General features: G+C 35.3%; 1 protein-coding gene across 50 annotated transcripts in view; it reads left to right on the plus strand.

The window, feature by feature from the left end:
* The window catches only part of ZNF638 (zinc finger protein 638), a 140,840-nt gene that overhangs the window by 95,385 nt on the left and 27,413 nt on the right, over positions 1-18,042 (plus strand). For 34 of the 50 annotated variants that reach the window (XR_012003081.1, XR_012003086.1, XR_012003080.1 and 31 more), the window contains 7 exons: positions 4,465-4,523; positions 4,997-5,049; positions 12,009-12,059; positions 14,489-14,557; positions 15,700-15,786; positions 16,083-16,151; positions 16,530-16,570. Coding sequence is in view for 43 of the 50 variants with exons in the window: in XM_072766849.1 (XP_072622950.1) it covers positions 4,465-4,523; positions 4,997-5,049; positions 12,009-12,059; positions 14,489-14,557; positions 15,700-15,786; positions 16,083-16,151; positions 16,530-16,570 (429 nt within the window). In the remaining 7 variants the exon portion in view is untranslated. The remainder of the gene's footprint in view (positions 1-4,464; positions 4,524-4,996; positions 5,050-12,008; positions 12,060-14,488; positions 14,558-15,699; positions 15,787-16,082; positions 16,152-16,529; positions 16,571-18,042) is intronic. The other 16 variants (XR_012003083.1, XM_072766852.1, XM_072766869.1 and 13 more) reach the window with 1 other exon arrangement.

Below are 18,042 nucleotides of genomic sequence, written 5' to 3' on the forward strand. Positions count from 1 at the left end.
GATGTGTATAAATTACCCTGCACACGTAGATCTTTTCATACTGTTGTTAGATCAATCCGTTTATTTCTGTTTCAATACTGTGTGATATCAGTTAATATATATTACTGTAACTTTACATAATTGCCCATCTTTCTGATAGAATCCTTTTTCTTTGTTCTTTACTTAAAATTAATTTGGAAAAATAAAATTTATTTGGGGTGCCTATTTGTGACTCAGTTGGTTAAGCATCCAACTCTTGGTTTCTGGCTCAGGCCCTGATCTCAGGGACCTGAAATCAAGACCCATGTTCAGCTCTGTACTCAGCACAGAGTCTGCTTGGAATGTTTTCCCCGTCCCTCTCCCTCCGTATCTGCTTCTCACCCTGCTCATTCTCACGCATGCACGCACATTCATTCTCTCTCTCTTAAAATAAATAAATATGAAATCTTTTTAACAGCAAAAAAATTATTTTGGTTAATCTTGAACATTTACTCCTGATATTGTATTGCATTTGTATGGATGATTTACCATACTTATTTCTTTCTGTTCAGAAGCATGGCTTGTCTCTATGTAGACTTCATATAGTGTCTTTTCATAATGGTCCTTAGTAATGTTTCCATTAGTACATTTTGGAGAGGATGTTAAGTTTACTTATTCTATTTCTTTGTATATATCATAAATATTACTTAAATTGCTAGTCCATAAAGGATCTATATGTTTTATTTTGTTTATGTTTTCTGATTAGTTACTGCTAGAGTAACCCATGATCCTAGTTTACATCTGTTACATACCATATATTTATTTTCATTGTCCTGATTTGAAAAATGAATTTTATGGTAACCCATAAAATTTATTTTCCAAGCAGAAAGAAAGGAATAAAAACCAAAAGCAAAAAGAAGGTTTCTTTAGGTTTTATTTGTTTTGAATTTTTTCTTTTTTTTTTTAATGGAAGAATGAGCAACTTTTACTGACTTATGATTTACCAGAACAGTGACACGTTACTCCTCTAGTTGCAGAGGAGGTTAGGGAGAAGCAAGAATTGAATTGAATTATATATTTAAGAATGTAAAGTTTATCCTGTAGACCATTCAGTGTTATTCAACGTTTTGAACAGAGCTGTGACGGAAAGTGGATGGATTAGATAAATTCATTTGGGAGTGATCTGTAGAATAAATTAGGCAAATGATTGAAGAAGAGGAGGAAAGCTTAGCAGAGTGATTAAAGGGGAAAAGAGGAAAAAACTACTGAAGTTTGTTTAGAAGATTCATCTAGCCAACCAGCCTCTTATAATAATAGTAATGGTTTCAGGTAGATTAGTAAACTTGAGAATAGGAAGGAGAAATAGCTTAAATGAGTTAACTCTCAAGCAAGACCTGGCTGATCATTAAATTTTGAGAACAGAGGAGAAAGTCTTCTTTAATATTAAAAAGTTTAATCTGGGAAAACAGGTGATTAAGGATACATCTAGGTTATTAGAATATTTCAGTAAGATTAAAATAATTCTCTTTTATAACATTTTGATAAGGTTGGTATGGTTGTAACAAGTCCAAGAAGAGCCCACCCATATTTACTATTCTGATTTTCATAGTAACGAATAGGGGAAGCTATCAGCACTATAAATTAGAAAACATGCCATCTATGTGTCAAAAATATTGATATTCTTCAACTAAATATAGTTTGAATGAGGCTAACTCATGACTCTGTTGTAATTGAGCAGCCTTCCTAGGGACTGACTGGAGGACATCCCATAGAGAACTCCAGCTATGGATGTTTCAGATTGGAAATGTATAGATAACCTTCTTAGCCTGTTATTACAGGGGAAGACATCAACTCTTTTCCCAGAGCAAACTAAAGCAGACTGGGAGCCCAAACCAGGAAGAAGGGCATTGCTACAGCTTTCTTGGTCCAGATCTTAATTTTGACACGAATAGTCAGACCAAGAAAAAAGTTTTCGTTCACATTTGATATTTCGTGTTAGGACTGCCTTTGACTCTGGCTGTGATTCAAAGAATATCCTCTCCATTTTGCTACTTCTTCGAATCAATGAAGAAATGTTACAGAAAAGATGAAAATTGCCTACATCCCTGTATTTAAAACTGGATTAAGGGATCCCTGGGTGGCTCAGCAGTTTGGCGCCTGCGTTTGGCCCAGGGCGTGATCCTGGAGTCCCAGGATCAATCCCCACATTGGGCTCCCTGCATGGAGCCTGCTTCTCCCTCTGCCTGTGTCTCTGCCTCTCTCTTTCTCTCTCTGTGTCTCTCATGAATGAATAAATAAAATCTTTAAAAATAAAAAATAAATAAAACTGGATTAAAATATGAATTGGCACAACTTTAACAAATTCAATGACCTTGTCTTTAATTATAAGCCAATGTAGACCTCAGTTCTTAGTACTGATTCTTAACCATTTTTGAGCTACCACTACCAAGAATCTGATGAAAGCAGGCATTTTTTTTTTTTCTCACAGAAATGGACAGTGGTCCATACTCCCAGAATTTTCTTTAATGGAGCAGGAGTACTTTATCTAGAAAAAAGTATCAGATTTTTCATTGCAACTCTGAAGTAGTGCTGTAGCCTAACTCTGCAAAAACTAAATGAAAACAGTACTTTGAAATTTTTAGTTTGGTTTGTTTATTTATTTTTAAAGATTTTATTTATTTATGAGAGACACTCAGAGAGATACAGAGACACAGGCAGAGGGAGAAGCAGGCTCCATGCGGGAGCCTGACGTGGGACTCGCTCCTAGGTCTCCAGGATGAGGCCCCAGGCTGAAGGCAGCGCTAAACCGCTGAGCTCCCCCCGGGCTGCCCTAGTTTAGTATTTTTAGAAAGATTCATAGTAATATTACATCTAAAACCCACAGTAAGCAGTTAGCTAATATCCAAGAAGATTGCATAGAAATGAAAAACAATGCTGAGAAACCGTTATTAGGGTTTGAGCATTACAGAAAAAGTAACAAGGCATTAAAACCAAAGATACAATCAAAATTCAGATGACAGTTTAATTTCATTTTTTTTTTAAGATTTTATTTATTTATTCATGAGAGACACACACAGAGAGAGAAAGAGGCAGAGACAGGCAGAGGGAGAAGCAGGCTCCATGCAGGGAGCCTGACGTGGGACTCGATCTCAGGTCTCCAGGATCACACCCTGGACTGAAGGCGGTGCTAAACCGCCAAGCCACCCGGGCTTCCCTAATTTCATTTTAATTGAAAAACTATTTCTTAAAAATCTGTTATAAGGCATTGTGGTATCTGCAGAAGATAGAGTGATGAACAGACAGATATGCTCTCACTCTTCTTGGAACTTAATAGTTTTCTAGTGATGAAGAGGAAAGACATGGTGGGTATATTCAGGAGACCCAGTCTGCAAATAACTGAAATTCTAGAAAGAGGACACCACTTTAATACTGTTGAAGACTTTAAATTTTATAGTTATACAGGTGCAACCTCTAATAATTCAGGCACAAACGGTGTAAGTATAAAAAGTAGTAGTCTAGTCTTTGCAGTGTAATGGAAGAGAGATAAATTCTTTGTAATTCATTAATTCTCTTTTACTATTGATCTACATTTTCTTACCACTCTCTTACAAAAACATTTCAAATAATACAGTGGCATTTCAGTATCTAATTGCTGTCATCCTGGTCCAGTCCACCACTGTCTTTTGTTTTGGCTATTACTGTAGCCTTATAACAGTCTCTACCTCTGTCTTTACCTTTTCACCCACTCAGACTCTGTTCTTAACATAGAAGCAGATTGATTTTGCCGTTCATAGTTTCAGCTTTTCATCACACTCAGAGGAAAAGCCAGTGCTCAACAGTGGCTTATAAGAGTTCACACCACACATTCCACCCACACTCTGCCCCTAAACCACCATGTACCTCGTTCCATCTCTACTTCCAACCCCAAGCATCCTTTATTCTTCTTTCTTTTTTTTCATTTCAAGTTTTTACATCCTTTATACTTCATAAACCATCTAATAGGCTCGGATCTCAAAAGTCTTACAGTTCCTGTTCCTTCTGTCTGGAGTGCTGTCAACACAGGGAATGGCTTGCTCTCTTCTTTCCTGTAGGTGTTTGCTCATATGTTATCTTTTCAGTAGACTTGTGTAACAAACTTTTTGAAAGTCGCATAGCTCCTCATTCCCAAACAGGAACAGTTATTTCCCTTCTCTGTTACTTTTCTCCATAGCTCTTGTTGCTAACTGATAAGATATGTATATATTTTTAATTTCCTTGTGGTCTTTCTTTCCTTAACCCTTGAAGGTAAACTCATTAAGAATTTTGTTTTATTTACTGCTCTCCAGTGCCTAAAATTCTGCTTGACAATTAGTGAACATTCAGTAGGTATTTGTTAAATTGATCTGAATATCATAATATCTATGTTTTTTGTTGTATATCTTTTTGCTTGTGTGTATTTTCTAAATTGCCTTGGATAATTGAGGAAGAAACTTAGTTTTTCTTTTTCAAAATCTTTTTCTTTCACAGAACAAAGAGATGAAGAAAAAGACATCAGATTCAAAGAAAATATCTGCATCTGCTTTAAAGTGAGTAACGCCATGATTTCATATCTGAGAATGAATGTGCATGTGAATTCAAATTTTAAAATTTTTGTACAACTGCATTTTTAATATATTTTATTACCCTGACTCCAGTTTATTTTTTCTTTTTTTTTCTGACTCCAGTTTATTTATTTATTTATTTTTTTATAAATTAATTTTTATTGGTGTTCAATTTACCAATATACAGAAAAACACCCAGTGCTCATCCCGTCAAGTGTCTGACTCCAGTTTAAATGAGACATTGTTCAAATTGAATTGCCTTAACTTTAAATTTTTAATTTAAGTAAGCTCTACGCCCAACATGGGGCTTGAACTCATGACCCTGAGATGAGGAGTCACATGCCCTACCTACTGAACCAGTTAGGCGCCTCTAAACTTTTTTAAATTAAGATTTCATCTTCAGAACTTTTAGAACTTAGACTTTCAGTCTTTGCTAAATTTTTTCTTCTTTTAAATAGAAAAGATATAGACGCTTCCAAAGGTGTTGAAACTGTGACTTCAGCTTCTGCCCGTAAGTTGTTACTTTTAATACTCCTCCAAAGAAGTATATTTTGTCAGTTTACTAGAAACTTCTTACAAGATGGTGGTAGGAAAACTATTTATTGTACATTAGTAGAAGGAACCCAGATTGGTCCCTATATTAAGCTAGTGGTTAGTAGTTAATATATAAAGGTTCAAAGAGATAGTGTCTATAAAATACCTATCATAGTTCCATAGGTAATAGCTGTTTAGGTTAATTTTGTAGTATCTCCTTTCAGCCCCTACCAATAAGACACAACGCAAAGATATGTTAAGATTGCTTATTTGGTCTCCTTTGATTTTGAAAGTTTGCTGAGAGCCAAAAGGTAAACTAAAAAGACCAAACAGAAGGCAGTGTTACTACACTCAAGTGTTAAAGTTGTTTCTTTATACTCAGGAAAACATTGCAGGTCTTTATTATGAATTAGCTAAGTGAATTTTGCATACAGTTTTAATAAACTGAGTTTTCTCCATCTGTTTGGGGTTGGAAAGAAGTCACTGCCACAGCAAACACTCTTGAGTTTAGTAAGAATAGGTAGCTTGATAGTGACGGATGAGACAGAAAAGCTAAAATAAAGTAGATAAAAACTAGAAAGTTTATAAAATTTAGAAAGTTAAATTGTTTTGTATGTTTTCTTTTAGAAAGGTGTATAGTGTGTTCTGGATTTCTTTCTTTCTTTTTTTTTTAAAGATGTATTTATTTATTCATGATAGACATAGAGAGAGAGAGGCAGAGACACAGGCAGAGGGAGAAGCAGGCTCCATGCAGGGAGCCCGACTGGGACTCCATCCCAGGTCTCCAGGATCACGCCCTGGGCTGTAGGTGGCGCTAAACCTCTGAGCCACCGGGGCTACCCGATGCAGTGATTTCTTTGAGAAAAACCTTGAACTCTGATTTCAACATTGGTAAATTTCATGTATCATAGACTTACCTGTTGGAGATATCCTTTAGGTCGGCCAATCACCTGGTGTTGAAATAAGTGGGATACTTTGGAAATTTTTTAAGTTTAAGGTCTAAATTTTGGGACTGGTCCTAACATAATAAAAGCAATGAGTAGAGGGAGAAATGCTTCAAGTCAAGTATACTCTCCCTTCTAATAGAAATGTAGAAAGACAGGAGCCTGTAAATAGGATTGAGAAAGTCTCATGAGGGTGCATGATAAGTTAATTAGGGCAGTTCTTATTCATTTATTTATTTTAGAGAGGGAGAGACTGAGCAAGAACATGGAAGGGCAGAGGGCAAAGGAGTCTGAAATGGATTCCACACTGAGAGTGCGGAGCCCGACACGGGGCTCCATTCCATGACCCTGAGATCACGACCTGAACTGAAACCAAGAGTCAGACACTCAATCACCGAGGTGCCCAGGCATCCCTGATTAGATAATTTTAAAGAGAACTTTTATAAGCACAAATCAGAAAGGATGAAGAGAAATACACGAAGGAAGCAAAAGTATAATTTGATCAGAAAGGAAAACTTTAGAACCATTACCCATCACTAATTAAAAAAAAAAAAAAAACTGAGCATCTACTATATGCTCATAATTGGGGATACTTTTTAACGTGTTAGGATATATCAGTGAGGCAGCCCCGGTGGCCCAGCGGTTTAGCGCCCCCTCAGCCCAAGGTGTGATTCTGGAGACCCGGGATCGAGTCCCATGTCAGGCTCCCTGCATGGAGCCTGCTTCTCCCTTTGCCTCTGTCTCTGCCACTCTCTCTCTTTGTGTCTGTCATGAATAAATAAATAAAATATTTTTTTTTAAAAAAAGGATATGTCAGTGAACCAGTAGCCACTGTCTCTATTTCCATGTAGCTTATATACTAACTTGAGGTAATAGATGATATATACTAAATACTATGTTTTATAAAGTGAAAAATGTTGTGACAGGGTGAAGGAGATCCAGGGTTAGTTTGGAGTTTGAACTTACTGTTTAGAATAAGATAATGATTTGTTAAATAGAAGAAGAGTTTACTAACGGGTATGATCTATGCCAGAAGACAGAAAACAAGGGAAAGAAACTTGCCATTGGTTGTGCTAATTAATACAAGGCAATTTATGTTACCTTCCTTAATCTTTCAAATTGCCTTCTCATTTTATAGATGAGAAAACAGATTCAGAGATTAATAATTTACTCAAAGTTAAATGACTTATTTGGGGTCACATGGAAGAGTTAGGATTCAGATCTAAAACTGTATGATTTCAAAGCATTTCATCTATTAAACTATGAAAACTTGTTCTAAATCTCCTTTGATTGCTCTTTTATCTCCTTATAATGGTTTCCCTAAATGTCTGTTCCTCTTATGTCATACTTTTCTTCCTAATTTTTTTCTTTGTAGGACCAGTGACATCTCATGTATATACATAAACCTCTACCCCCTAGAGTTTGTTCCTCTCATTTTTTATGTCATCTGACAGTCACCATTCATCATCCAATGTAGAAATTATGAGTAATCTTCTCCCTGTCTCTTCTCTTCTATACCACCCAGTTCAAGCTTAAATAACATCTTTCCTCTTTTCATCCAACCAGTGGCTGATTCAAACTAGTTCTCTCTTGATTCTGGCTCAAGCTATGTCTTTTGACTTTGCTTCATCACACTTGTAACTATTTTAATTGATTCATATTTTAATTTTGAAGATAGCCTCTTGACCATATTTTTATTCCACTCTGCTTCATTATTCATACCATTGCCCTGAGATCTCTTTAAGGCAGGTCTGATCATTCCACTTCTAGTGACTCGCAGGAGAAAGTCCAGATTATTTAACATTAAATAAATGACCCTTTACCCTTTGTCCCAGGTTACTTTTTACTCCCTTGTCACCTTTATTTATGCTGTCCATTTGTTTGGGATTCTCTGAATTCCAGTTACTTTAGTAAGCACTTACTGTGTACCTACTTAGTAGGTACCAGGCCTTGTACAAGGTACTGTGGATAGGAAGCCATATAAGACTACTTTTTTGGGGTGGAGTTGGAGCAAATTCTGGATTATTTTTTAAGGCCCACCTCAGATAGAACTTCTCCGTGATACCTTCCCTGACTTACCTGGGCATTAGAAGCCTCCAGTTCCCTTCTAGTAATACTGAATACATTGAGTCATTTGGTATTAGTTGTTTGTTTATTTTAAAGATTTTATTTATTCATGAAGACACAAAGAAAGAGGCAGAGACATGGGCAAAGGGAGAAGCAGACTTCCTGCAGGGAGCCTAAAGTAAGACTCGATCCCAGGACCCCGAAAACATGACTTGAGCCAAAGGCAGATGCTCAACCACTGAGCCACCCAGGTGCCCTGATATTAGTTTAATAATTCTATCTCTTTTATGTGGCTCAGTAAGGGAATATTTGTAGTTTTATTTTCTCATTCCTTAACATGTAATATAGTATAAGGGTTAATGAATAAATATTTGTAGGAGTTAAAATACAGGGGACACTCAAACTGTATTGTTGTAACTGAACCCATGGGGAAACAGCCAAAATTTTCTGATTTGTCATCCTTAATTTAATGATTTTTTTCTTAACATTTTATTGGTTTTCTTTTTTTCCTTTCCTTTTCCTTTTTCTTTTTTTTTTTTTTTTTCAGTAAATGTATCTTGGGGGATGCCTGGGTGGCTCAGTGGTTGAGCGTCTGTCTTCGGCACAGGGCATGATCTCGGGATCTGATACTGAGTTCCACATGGGGCTCCTTGCAGGGAGCCTGCTTCTCCCTCTGCCTGTGTCTCTGCTTCTCTCTCTCTGTGTCTCATGAGTAAATAAATAAAATCTTTAAAAGATAATTTTAAAAGATAAAGTAAATGTATCTTATTTTTTATACTTTTCAGTTTCCAGATAAAAATAACTTTCTTTTAGGGAACAAAACAGATGAACAAACAAAAAAAGAGACAAACCAAAACACAGACTTTTAATGCTAAGTCCTTTATTTCCCCAAGTAAAGCATTCTGCCCAAATAGTTTCCACATTTGAGTTCCATCAAATCTTTAAATAAATCTAGTTCTATTTTAGCTATTTCATGGTATTCAGAGGAAAGGAAATTTTTCTTTAAAAATGGGGATGGAGAGAAGGGAAACAGGAAGAAGCAGGTTAATATGGACATCAAATGCTGACAGACACTATGCCTATCAGAGGATAAACTAAGAAAATAGTAACACCAAATGCTATTGAAGATGTGGAGAAACTTGTACATTGATGTTAGGAATTTAAAATGGTGCAGAAAATAATATTGCAGGGTGGTTTTTTGTTGTTGTTGTTGTTTTAGTTTACTTAAGTAATCTGTACACTCAACATGGGGCTCAGACTCACAACTCCAACCAGGGTCAAGAACTGCATGCTCTACTGACTGAGCCAGCCAGGTGCCCTAAGTATTGTAGTTTTTACAGAACTAAGCATGTGCTTTACCATAGGACCCAGCAATTATGCTCTTTGGGCATTTATCCTAGATGGATGAATTACTTTTGCACAAAACCTGTCCAGACAAAAACCTGTGCATAAATGTTGTTAGCATCTTTATTTGTAATAACCAAAAACTAGGAGCAAGGCAGATGTCCTTCAGTGGGTGAATGGTTAAACTGTGTGATATATTTGTAGTATGGAATACAACTTGGCAGTAAAAAGGAACAAATTATCGATAGATGTAATACTCGGATGGATTGCAGAGGAATTACACTGAATGAAAAAATCAATCTCAAAAAATTATATATTAGAGCTTTTATTTATACAGCACTATTGAAATGATAAAGTTCGAGAGAGAGAGAATAGATTAGTGGTTGTTGGGTTGAAGAGGAGGGGGAGGCAGGTGGTTATTGCTGTAAGTGGGTAGTAGGAAGGATCCTTGTGATGGAACTGGCTGTATTGTGATCCGTGATCACAGTAATCTACACATTATGGTACAATTTCATGGTACTAAATACACATTAATGAGTGTGTGTAGAACTAGGGAAATGTTAGTAGATTGTATTAATGTCAGCTTTCTGTTTGTAATTTAGTACATAATTATGCAAAATATTACCATTGGGGGAAATCGGGTGAAGGGATGGGATTTCTCCCTATTATTTCTTACAACTCCTTGTGAATTTACAGTTATCTCAAAAAGATAAATGTTTTGAAATGCTGATAAAGTTGTCATAATAAATTAAAACTATGGAGCAGTTTCACGTAACAAAAATTATGTTAATTCTGTGAAATAACATAAATATTGTCCTAAAACTAATAACCACCAGTCGGTGCAAGTCAAGAGCATAAAAATTGGAAAGTATGATTCATTATTATTTGCAAATGTGTGTGTATGATGGAACACCCAAGAGAGTCTACTGAAGTGCTTGCTAATTAGCCACCTTAATTTTCTAAATTAATATAGGGTTTCAGTTGCTTTATTATGTAGAAAGAATAACCATACATGTAATCTAATAAAATATTCCATTTACTGTAAATGGGTGTAATAAAAAGGGTAAAAGCTATGAAAAAAATTTAAATATTAGTGAAAGACATAAAATGCTATGTGAGAAAACAGCTCACTCTTTGATAGAAAGCTTCTCACCATTATGTGTCTCCTTTTTAAAAAAGATTTATTTATTCATTTATTTATTTATGTATGTATGTATGTATGTATGTATGTATTTATGAATGAAAGCAAGTTTACACAAGCCGAGGGGAGAGGCAGGCTCCCCTGCTTAACTGCCCCAGTATGCCTTTTTTTCCCCTTATATTATTATTATTATTATTTTTTTAAAGATTTATTTATTTATTCATTCAGAGAGAGCAAAGAGAGAGGCAGAGACACAGGCAGAGGGAGAAGCAGGCTCCATGCCGGAAGCCCGATGTGGGACTCGATCCTGGTTCTCCAGGATCACACCCTGGGCTGCAGGCGGCGCTAAACCGCTGCGCCACCGGGGCTGCCCCTTTTTTTCCGTATATTAGATAAATGTTACGAATCCAGTAAAAATCCCAGTAAGATTTTTTAAATTCACAGTAAGTTGACAAAAATAATAAGATTTTTAAACTGAATAAGCTGATTATAAAGCTTTAAACATACAAAATTAACATAGGAAAATTCTGCAAAGGAAGACTAATTAGGACTAACAGTAACAGATACTAAAATTACATAGGTAAAGATTCCCAATAGTTTCATGTATTTGCACAAATAGACAAAAGATTAGTAGAACAGAGAGATTCCAGAGGTAGTTCCTAGAACAATGCAACATCAGTAAATCATGGTAATATTTTAAATTAACAAGGAAAAGATCAATTATTCATTGAATTGACTAGTCCCTTTGTAAAAGGAAAAAAGTACTTTAATTGCAAAGTAAATCACAGATGGATCGTGATACATAAGGTGGTAAATAAAAGTACTGAAAGAAATGTGGCGAGTTTTTTTGTTTTCAATTTCAGAGTGAAGACATCCTTCCCTATCAGGATATTTGATTTCATAAATATTTTTACATACATATTTTGCATAACTGTTTTTAAAAAATTGTTACCTGTGTGATGCAGATGAGTTTTCTTAATATATAAAGTCCTCAAATAAGAAAAACCTCAACAACTGAAAAGATAATAAATTGACAAATATTAAGATAACAGATGTCGAAGGAAGATAGTGTGTAATTAAGCATGAGAAAATCAGTGCAACTTTACTCCTAATTAAAGAAATAAAAACTCATACCAGTTTCCATTTCAGATTAGAGTGATTAATAACTTGACTTATCTACTGTGTGTGGAAATGGGAAGCCCCACTCTCCTGTCTATTGATGGGAATATCAATTGATAGAGTTTTCATGCAGGACAATTTAATATTGTTAAATTTCAAATATTTTCTTTTGTCTCAGCAACTACATGTCTCAGAATTTACTTAGGCAGTTCTGTACCCATACAAAGACAAGTATAAGGATGTTTTTTTTCAGTCATTGCTGGGTTAGTTCTTTCCTAATGATATGTTTCTAATGTGTCATTAATATATTTTTCTTTTTAGCCAAAACTGGACAAGCCAAGACATCTGGAGCCAAAGTCAGTAAGTCTTCAGGTATGCTTTTTTACTAGAATTCTAGACATACTAGTTAACTTTAAATTACATAAAAAGTATTAAGCAGGAATCTTGGAGTTCATGTGACAAAATATGTGCTGAATGTACACGAAATGTTTTAAATTTATAGCCATTTAGAAGTTCGGAGAAAGGAGACTTAGTAAACAATGCTCTTTCTTTGTAGTTACTATCAAAATAAGATAATTAAGTGGGAAACAATTTCTCATGATGAGTATCAGAGATAATTCCCCTCTTTTTTATTCAGGTCTCTGTTTACTTTCTTTTATAAAATAGTTCAGATAACACACAGCAAAACTATATTTTCAGTTGTTACAGATTTTAGTGGGGGTTATTTTATGTGTGGTTTTTTTAAGTAGTTTTCACGCCAAGCGTGGGCCAAGTGTCATGCTTGAACTCACAACCTCTGAGATCAAGACCTGAGCTGAGATCAAGATGCCTAACCAGCTGAGCCACCCAGGCACCCCTCATGGGTTTTAAAGTAGTGATTTTTTTTCTCTTTCCTCTAGCATTATTTTTTCTACTTCTCATTTTTGCTAAATACTAGTTAGTTTAGGGTCATCTTTTTTTTTTTTTTTTTTTTTAAGATTTTATTTATTTATTCATGAGAGACACATAGAGAGGCAGAGACAGGCAGAGGGAGAAGGAGGCTCCATGCAGGGAGCCTGATGCAGGACTCGATCCCAAGTCTCCAGGATCAGGCCCTGGGCTGAAGGCAGCGCTAAACTGCTGAGCCACCCGGGCTGCCCAGGGTCATCTTTTTGAGTGGCTAGAGATCAGTGTATTAAATTACATTTTCTATAATGGTAGAAAGAGAACGGCTTTGCGTTGGTAAATAACCATTGTTAGTGGCAAATCCAGAACTTTTGTATAGTGGTTTCTTCAAAGCAGTAAACCTGAGAGGGTCAGGGAAAGCTAGGAATCTTGTTTTGAGGATGTATTTATTTAGTCAGCAGTATTTAGTACTTACTTTTATAGTACATTTATGGGAATTCTGTTGGAGATTTGCTGATAATGGCTGTTAAAGCTGCTTAGCCACCCCTTACCTGTTGGATATTATTTCTGTGTATTATTTCCTTAAGTTCTTATACACAGCTAGAAGTAGTAACGTGAATTGACTTGTAATAAGGGATAGTGAAAGAAATGCTTAAGGGCTCTTTGAGGCTCAGTGTGACTCAAGCAGTATGAAAATTTGGGATTGACTAAGAAATAGCTGGTTAGGTGATACTCTGTAAGGATTGGTATTAATCTTTTTGAGCAGAGGTTAGGGTCTATCTTTGGATATAAAGGGTGGATTTATAAATATTTCAGTTGATTTTTGTGCATGTCACTAGTTTTGTGTGATAATTTTTCAAAAGCATAATCATGTTCTTACAAGGGTCCTCTTAAATAATTATAGCAATTGCCACCCTTGTTTACAAGTGGGCAGATGTGCACAGAAACTTACTCATGCCACAAGACTTCACAATTTAATTTGGAATTCAGTTGCTCTACTGACTTCTGATTCTGGGCTTTTTCCTCATAATGCAGCTTTACTAGTTGTTAATGAATCCTAATTTTCAGAGATAAACCTTATGTTGCTCTCTGAATAGAAAGGGATTTTGCTCTCTGGTGATCTTCTCAGTGACACTTGGATGGTCACAGTCTTTATACATTATCTTTGAATATAAGTAAGAGTAACAAATGTGTATGTACAAAGAAGAGTCAAAGCAATTTAAATAGTTCTGTTCACATAGAGCCCACTAGGAATCAGTCAAAGCAGGCTTTATGTGGCCTAACCATAATGAAAGTGTTCTTGAAGGCTATCCAATCAACTGGGAGCAAAGGAATCTTGGGCTGGGGGGCCAATTTTATTTTATTTATTTATTATTTTATTTAATTTTTATTTATCCATGATAGTCACACAGAGAGAGAGAGAGAGGCAGAGACACAGGCAGAGGGAGAAGCAGGCTCCATGCACTGGGAGCCTGACGTGGGATTCAATCCTGGGTCTCCAGGATCGCGCCCTGGGCCAAAGGCAGGCGCCAAACCGCTGCGCCACCCAGGGATCCCTGGGGGGCCAATTTTAATTTAAATTTAATTTTAAAAGCATTATTGGACTGTTCTTATATCCTTGCAGTTAGTAATTTTGCTTCTTGGTTGATGCGCTCATTCAGAGATTTAACTACCCTGAATGCTATTTTTAAGTACCCCACTGGGGAGGTGAATTCTTACTTTACTGCTACTTTTTTTCCTGAGGAAATTGTCATCATTGCTAGATTTAGAGAATGACCTGTGCCCCAAGGATGATAGCATTTTGTTTTGATAAAATGTAGTCTGTCACTCATTCTCTATGAGGTTCCTTGGGGGGGGGGGGGGATTGTTGATACTAGTTAAATAAGCTAATTTTGACTACAGCTTTTGTGATTTAGGGAAATCAGCGGGTTCTGTAAAATCTGTGGTAACAGTAGCTGCTAAAGGTAAAGCTTCAGTCAAAACAGGTAAGACTTTGGGAAGGAAAGGATTTATTAAGTTTGTACTTAATACTGCCTTGAAGAATACAATAGCCATAATAATTGAAAACAAGTTTTAAATTCATATAATTTGTAGTATCTAATAACTACAAGTAAGAAGTAGATATTTCTTTGATTTTTAAAACCTGACACTTAATGGGGCTTCTATATTTTGGTACATTGGTCTTTGACAGTGTGTGCCATTGCAGATACATTTTGGTGGAGGAGACCTTATTGACAGTATAATTACAGACTGCTCTGTCGCTTCCCCCTACAAATACTTACTTTCCTCCATTTTTAGAACTGTCACTCCTTGCTACCTTCCCCAGCTTGTAAATTTTTGTTACTCCAAAAAATGTTTTTTTCCCTGTTAAAACAGTGTTTCCTCCTTAAAGAAAGAAATGTAACATGTTGAAACTAACATCTGTTTATTAATATATAGGCTAATTTTAAAGAGCCGTTGTAGGAATTATAAAATGTTTTTTGAGTAATTATAATATGCTTCTGCCACGAGGAGAAGAAACCTGTGGCCCGTTAATGGTCATCAACAAGAATTGTGTCTCATTTTAAATTTACTTACTCACTTACTTACTTATTTACTTATTTTCTTATTTTCTTCTTTCTTCCTTCCTTTCTTTCTTTCTTTCTTTCTTTCTTTCTTTCTTTCTTTCTCTTTCTTTTCTTTTCTTTCTTTCTTTCTTTCTTTCTTTCTTTCTTTCTTTCTTTCTTTCTCTTTCTTTCCTTTCTTTTCTTTCTTTCTTTCTTTTTCTCTTTTCTTTTCTTTTCTTTTCTTTTCTTTTCTTTTCTTTTCTTTTCTGTGTGTGTATGAGCAGGAGGCAGAAGGAGAAATAGGCTCCCTGCATAGCAGGGAGCCCTATGAGGGGCTTGATCCTCAGGGTCCTGGGATCATGATCTGGGCCAAGGGCATATAACCTGACTGAGCCACCCAGAGGCCCTTTAAATTTACTTTTAATCTTACTGGTAAATAGATATAAGTGGAAATGATAAATATATGGAAAAGAACTGCTTTTATAATAAAGTTGGACTACATTACTTACATATATTAGTATGAGACACACTAAATGATTGAACACATCCCTAGAATAATCATTCACTTCTACTTTTAAAAGCAAAATCTAGTGGAAAGAAGTCTCTAGAAGTCAAAAAGGCTGGCATTGTCAAAAACAAAGACACCAGTAAACCGGTGATTGTACCAGGTAAGCTTTAAATGCTTTCATTAAGCGCTCTCTTTAGATCTTCTTGGTGTACATTTTAAGGTTTATTTGGAAATTATTGCTTTAAAATCTTCAAAGGGATTGTTTTGTTGATTTTCAAAGCAACTCCTTTTTTTTTTTTTTTTAAAGCAACTCCTATATTAGCTTTGACTTAATTCAGGTCAGTCTAGGGAGACTTATAGTGACAAAATAAACTAATTTAAGTTCCTGTTTAGAGATATTAGTTTAATTATATCAGTGTGTTCTTCTAGACTATTAAAGCAGACTATTTCATGCAGAAAACTCTGAAATAAAGACCAGTATGGAAATCAAAGCCACTGAAAATAATGTTAAAGAAACTGTTTCAGGTAGGTCAAAATTTTTTTATTTTGTTTCATCTTTAAAGATAGAAAATTAAATTTTAAGAAAATAAGGTATTTAATTTTCTATCATATATACATATTTTTTAAAATATCAGGCTCATACCTAAGTGAAATTTAAAATATTATGATTCAGATCTTCACTCTGTCTCTTGATTATTCTGAAATTTAGCTCTTAGAAGGAATAAAATGAAGCATTATTTAAAAGCCAGTGTTACTTCTCTAGCTATTTCCTTCTTAAATTTCTAGTATTTTGTCAGTTGTGTACATTTTCATGCAGCTACTATTTAATCCATTGTGGGAAAAGTGGGATCTTGGTAAATCAAATACATCTGCATGAATTCTTACCTTATTTTGTATCTTAAGAAGCTGCTGTGGAGGCTACAGAAAATGAACCAGTTAACAAGGTCAGTTTTTACATTTTACTTATTTAAAAGCTTAGGAAATTTTGACACAATATATTTTTATTGTAAACCTACTAAAAATTGTACAGGATTTGGCATGGTGAAAAGTCTGTCATTTGTAACTTTATTTTTTAAGTGTTATTACTTCACCTTAGGTTTTTTGTTTTTTAAATGGGGTATGGGGGCTGAGGGAAAGTAAGCAGGCTCCAAGGTGGATCTCAGGACCCTGAGATCATCCAGAGCCTAAATCTGGAGTCAGAAGCTTAACCAATCGAGCTATCCAGGCACCCTTGTCATATATGACTTTTTAGATAGGATTTGAGTTGCAGAGTAAGTCATAAATGTTTAAGTGCAGATTATCAATAAATGTACATGTTTTTGAGGTTTACCTTTTACAGAGAAAAAAGTTTAGGCCAAATGGGTTTTGACTAGAAAAACAGGTTGTCAAATCAGAACCAGTAGAATTTTGTGAAATCTGCTTTACTTTTTTCTTAGAGGCAAATGGGAGTTAAGTTAATATTTAGAATACCAGTTGTTCTGTGTGTTTTTAGAATAGGAAGTGGAATTTGAAGTTCAATTTGAAGGGCATGAAGCTCACATTGTTTTCCTGTGGTTACCTTTGTCATTATGAATGTATTAGCATCTTGTTAATTTAGATTTTACTGGTTAAGATCTTGAAATCATGCACATGCTAAACAATTTTTGACTGGTAGATTCATTCTTCGAGAGTAACTAGTATGTCTTAACTATTTTGTTTTAGGAAGAATATTTTAAAGCACAAATAGATTGCCTTAAAGGACTTCAAAAGTAACCATTTATGAACACAATTGACATAGTTAAAAATCATTCTCAACTGATTTATGAAAATTATAACTTCCTTCTCCTCCGCCCCAGCCTTTTTTTTCCAAAAGAAAAGTGACAAGTTGTCCAGTTTAGTATACCTTTGGGGATTTTCTCAAAATCCAGTAAAGGAAAAACTGGCATTGATGGAATCATCCTAAAGAATTGATCTGAGAGAAGAGAAGGCAGAAATGAAAGTATTTACTTTGTAATGGTGATGAGGTTGTAGGGAAAGGTTCCTAAGGGAAACTTTAATTTTGCTTGAAAGATTATTTCATTCAGCAAGATAAAAGGATATGCTTTGTTTTGGAGCTTGGGGATGTTAGCATCACACGACACAGAAATGGCAACTAGTACATGAAGGAGTTGTTGTCAGAGACAAACTGGTGTTTTTAAACTTGTATTTTTGTTTACTTTTATTATCTTATTATTTTTACTTTCTCTTAAGATTTTATTTAAGTAATCTCTGTACCCAGTTGTGGGGCTTGAACTCACACCCCAAGATCAAAACTCACATGCTCCCCTGACTGAATCAGCCAGGTGCCCCTTAAACTTGTATTTTTAAGCAGTGGTTGAAAAAGAGAACTAAAAGCCCTAAGTGACAGATGGTATGACTGAAATTATGCTATGTACTC

Source organism: Vulpes vulpes, chromosome 8 (genome assembly GCF_048418805.1).
Source record: "Vulpes vulpes isolate BD-2025 chromosome 8, VulVul3, whole genome shotgun sequence".
NCBI classification, from domain to species: Eukaryota; Metazoa; Chordata; class Mammalia; order Carnivora; family Canidae; genus Vulpes; species Vulpes vulpes.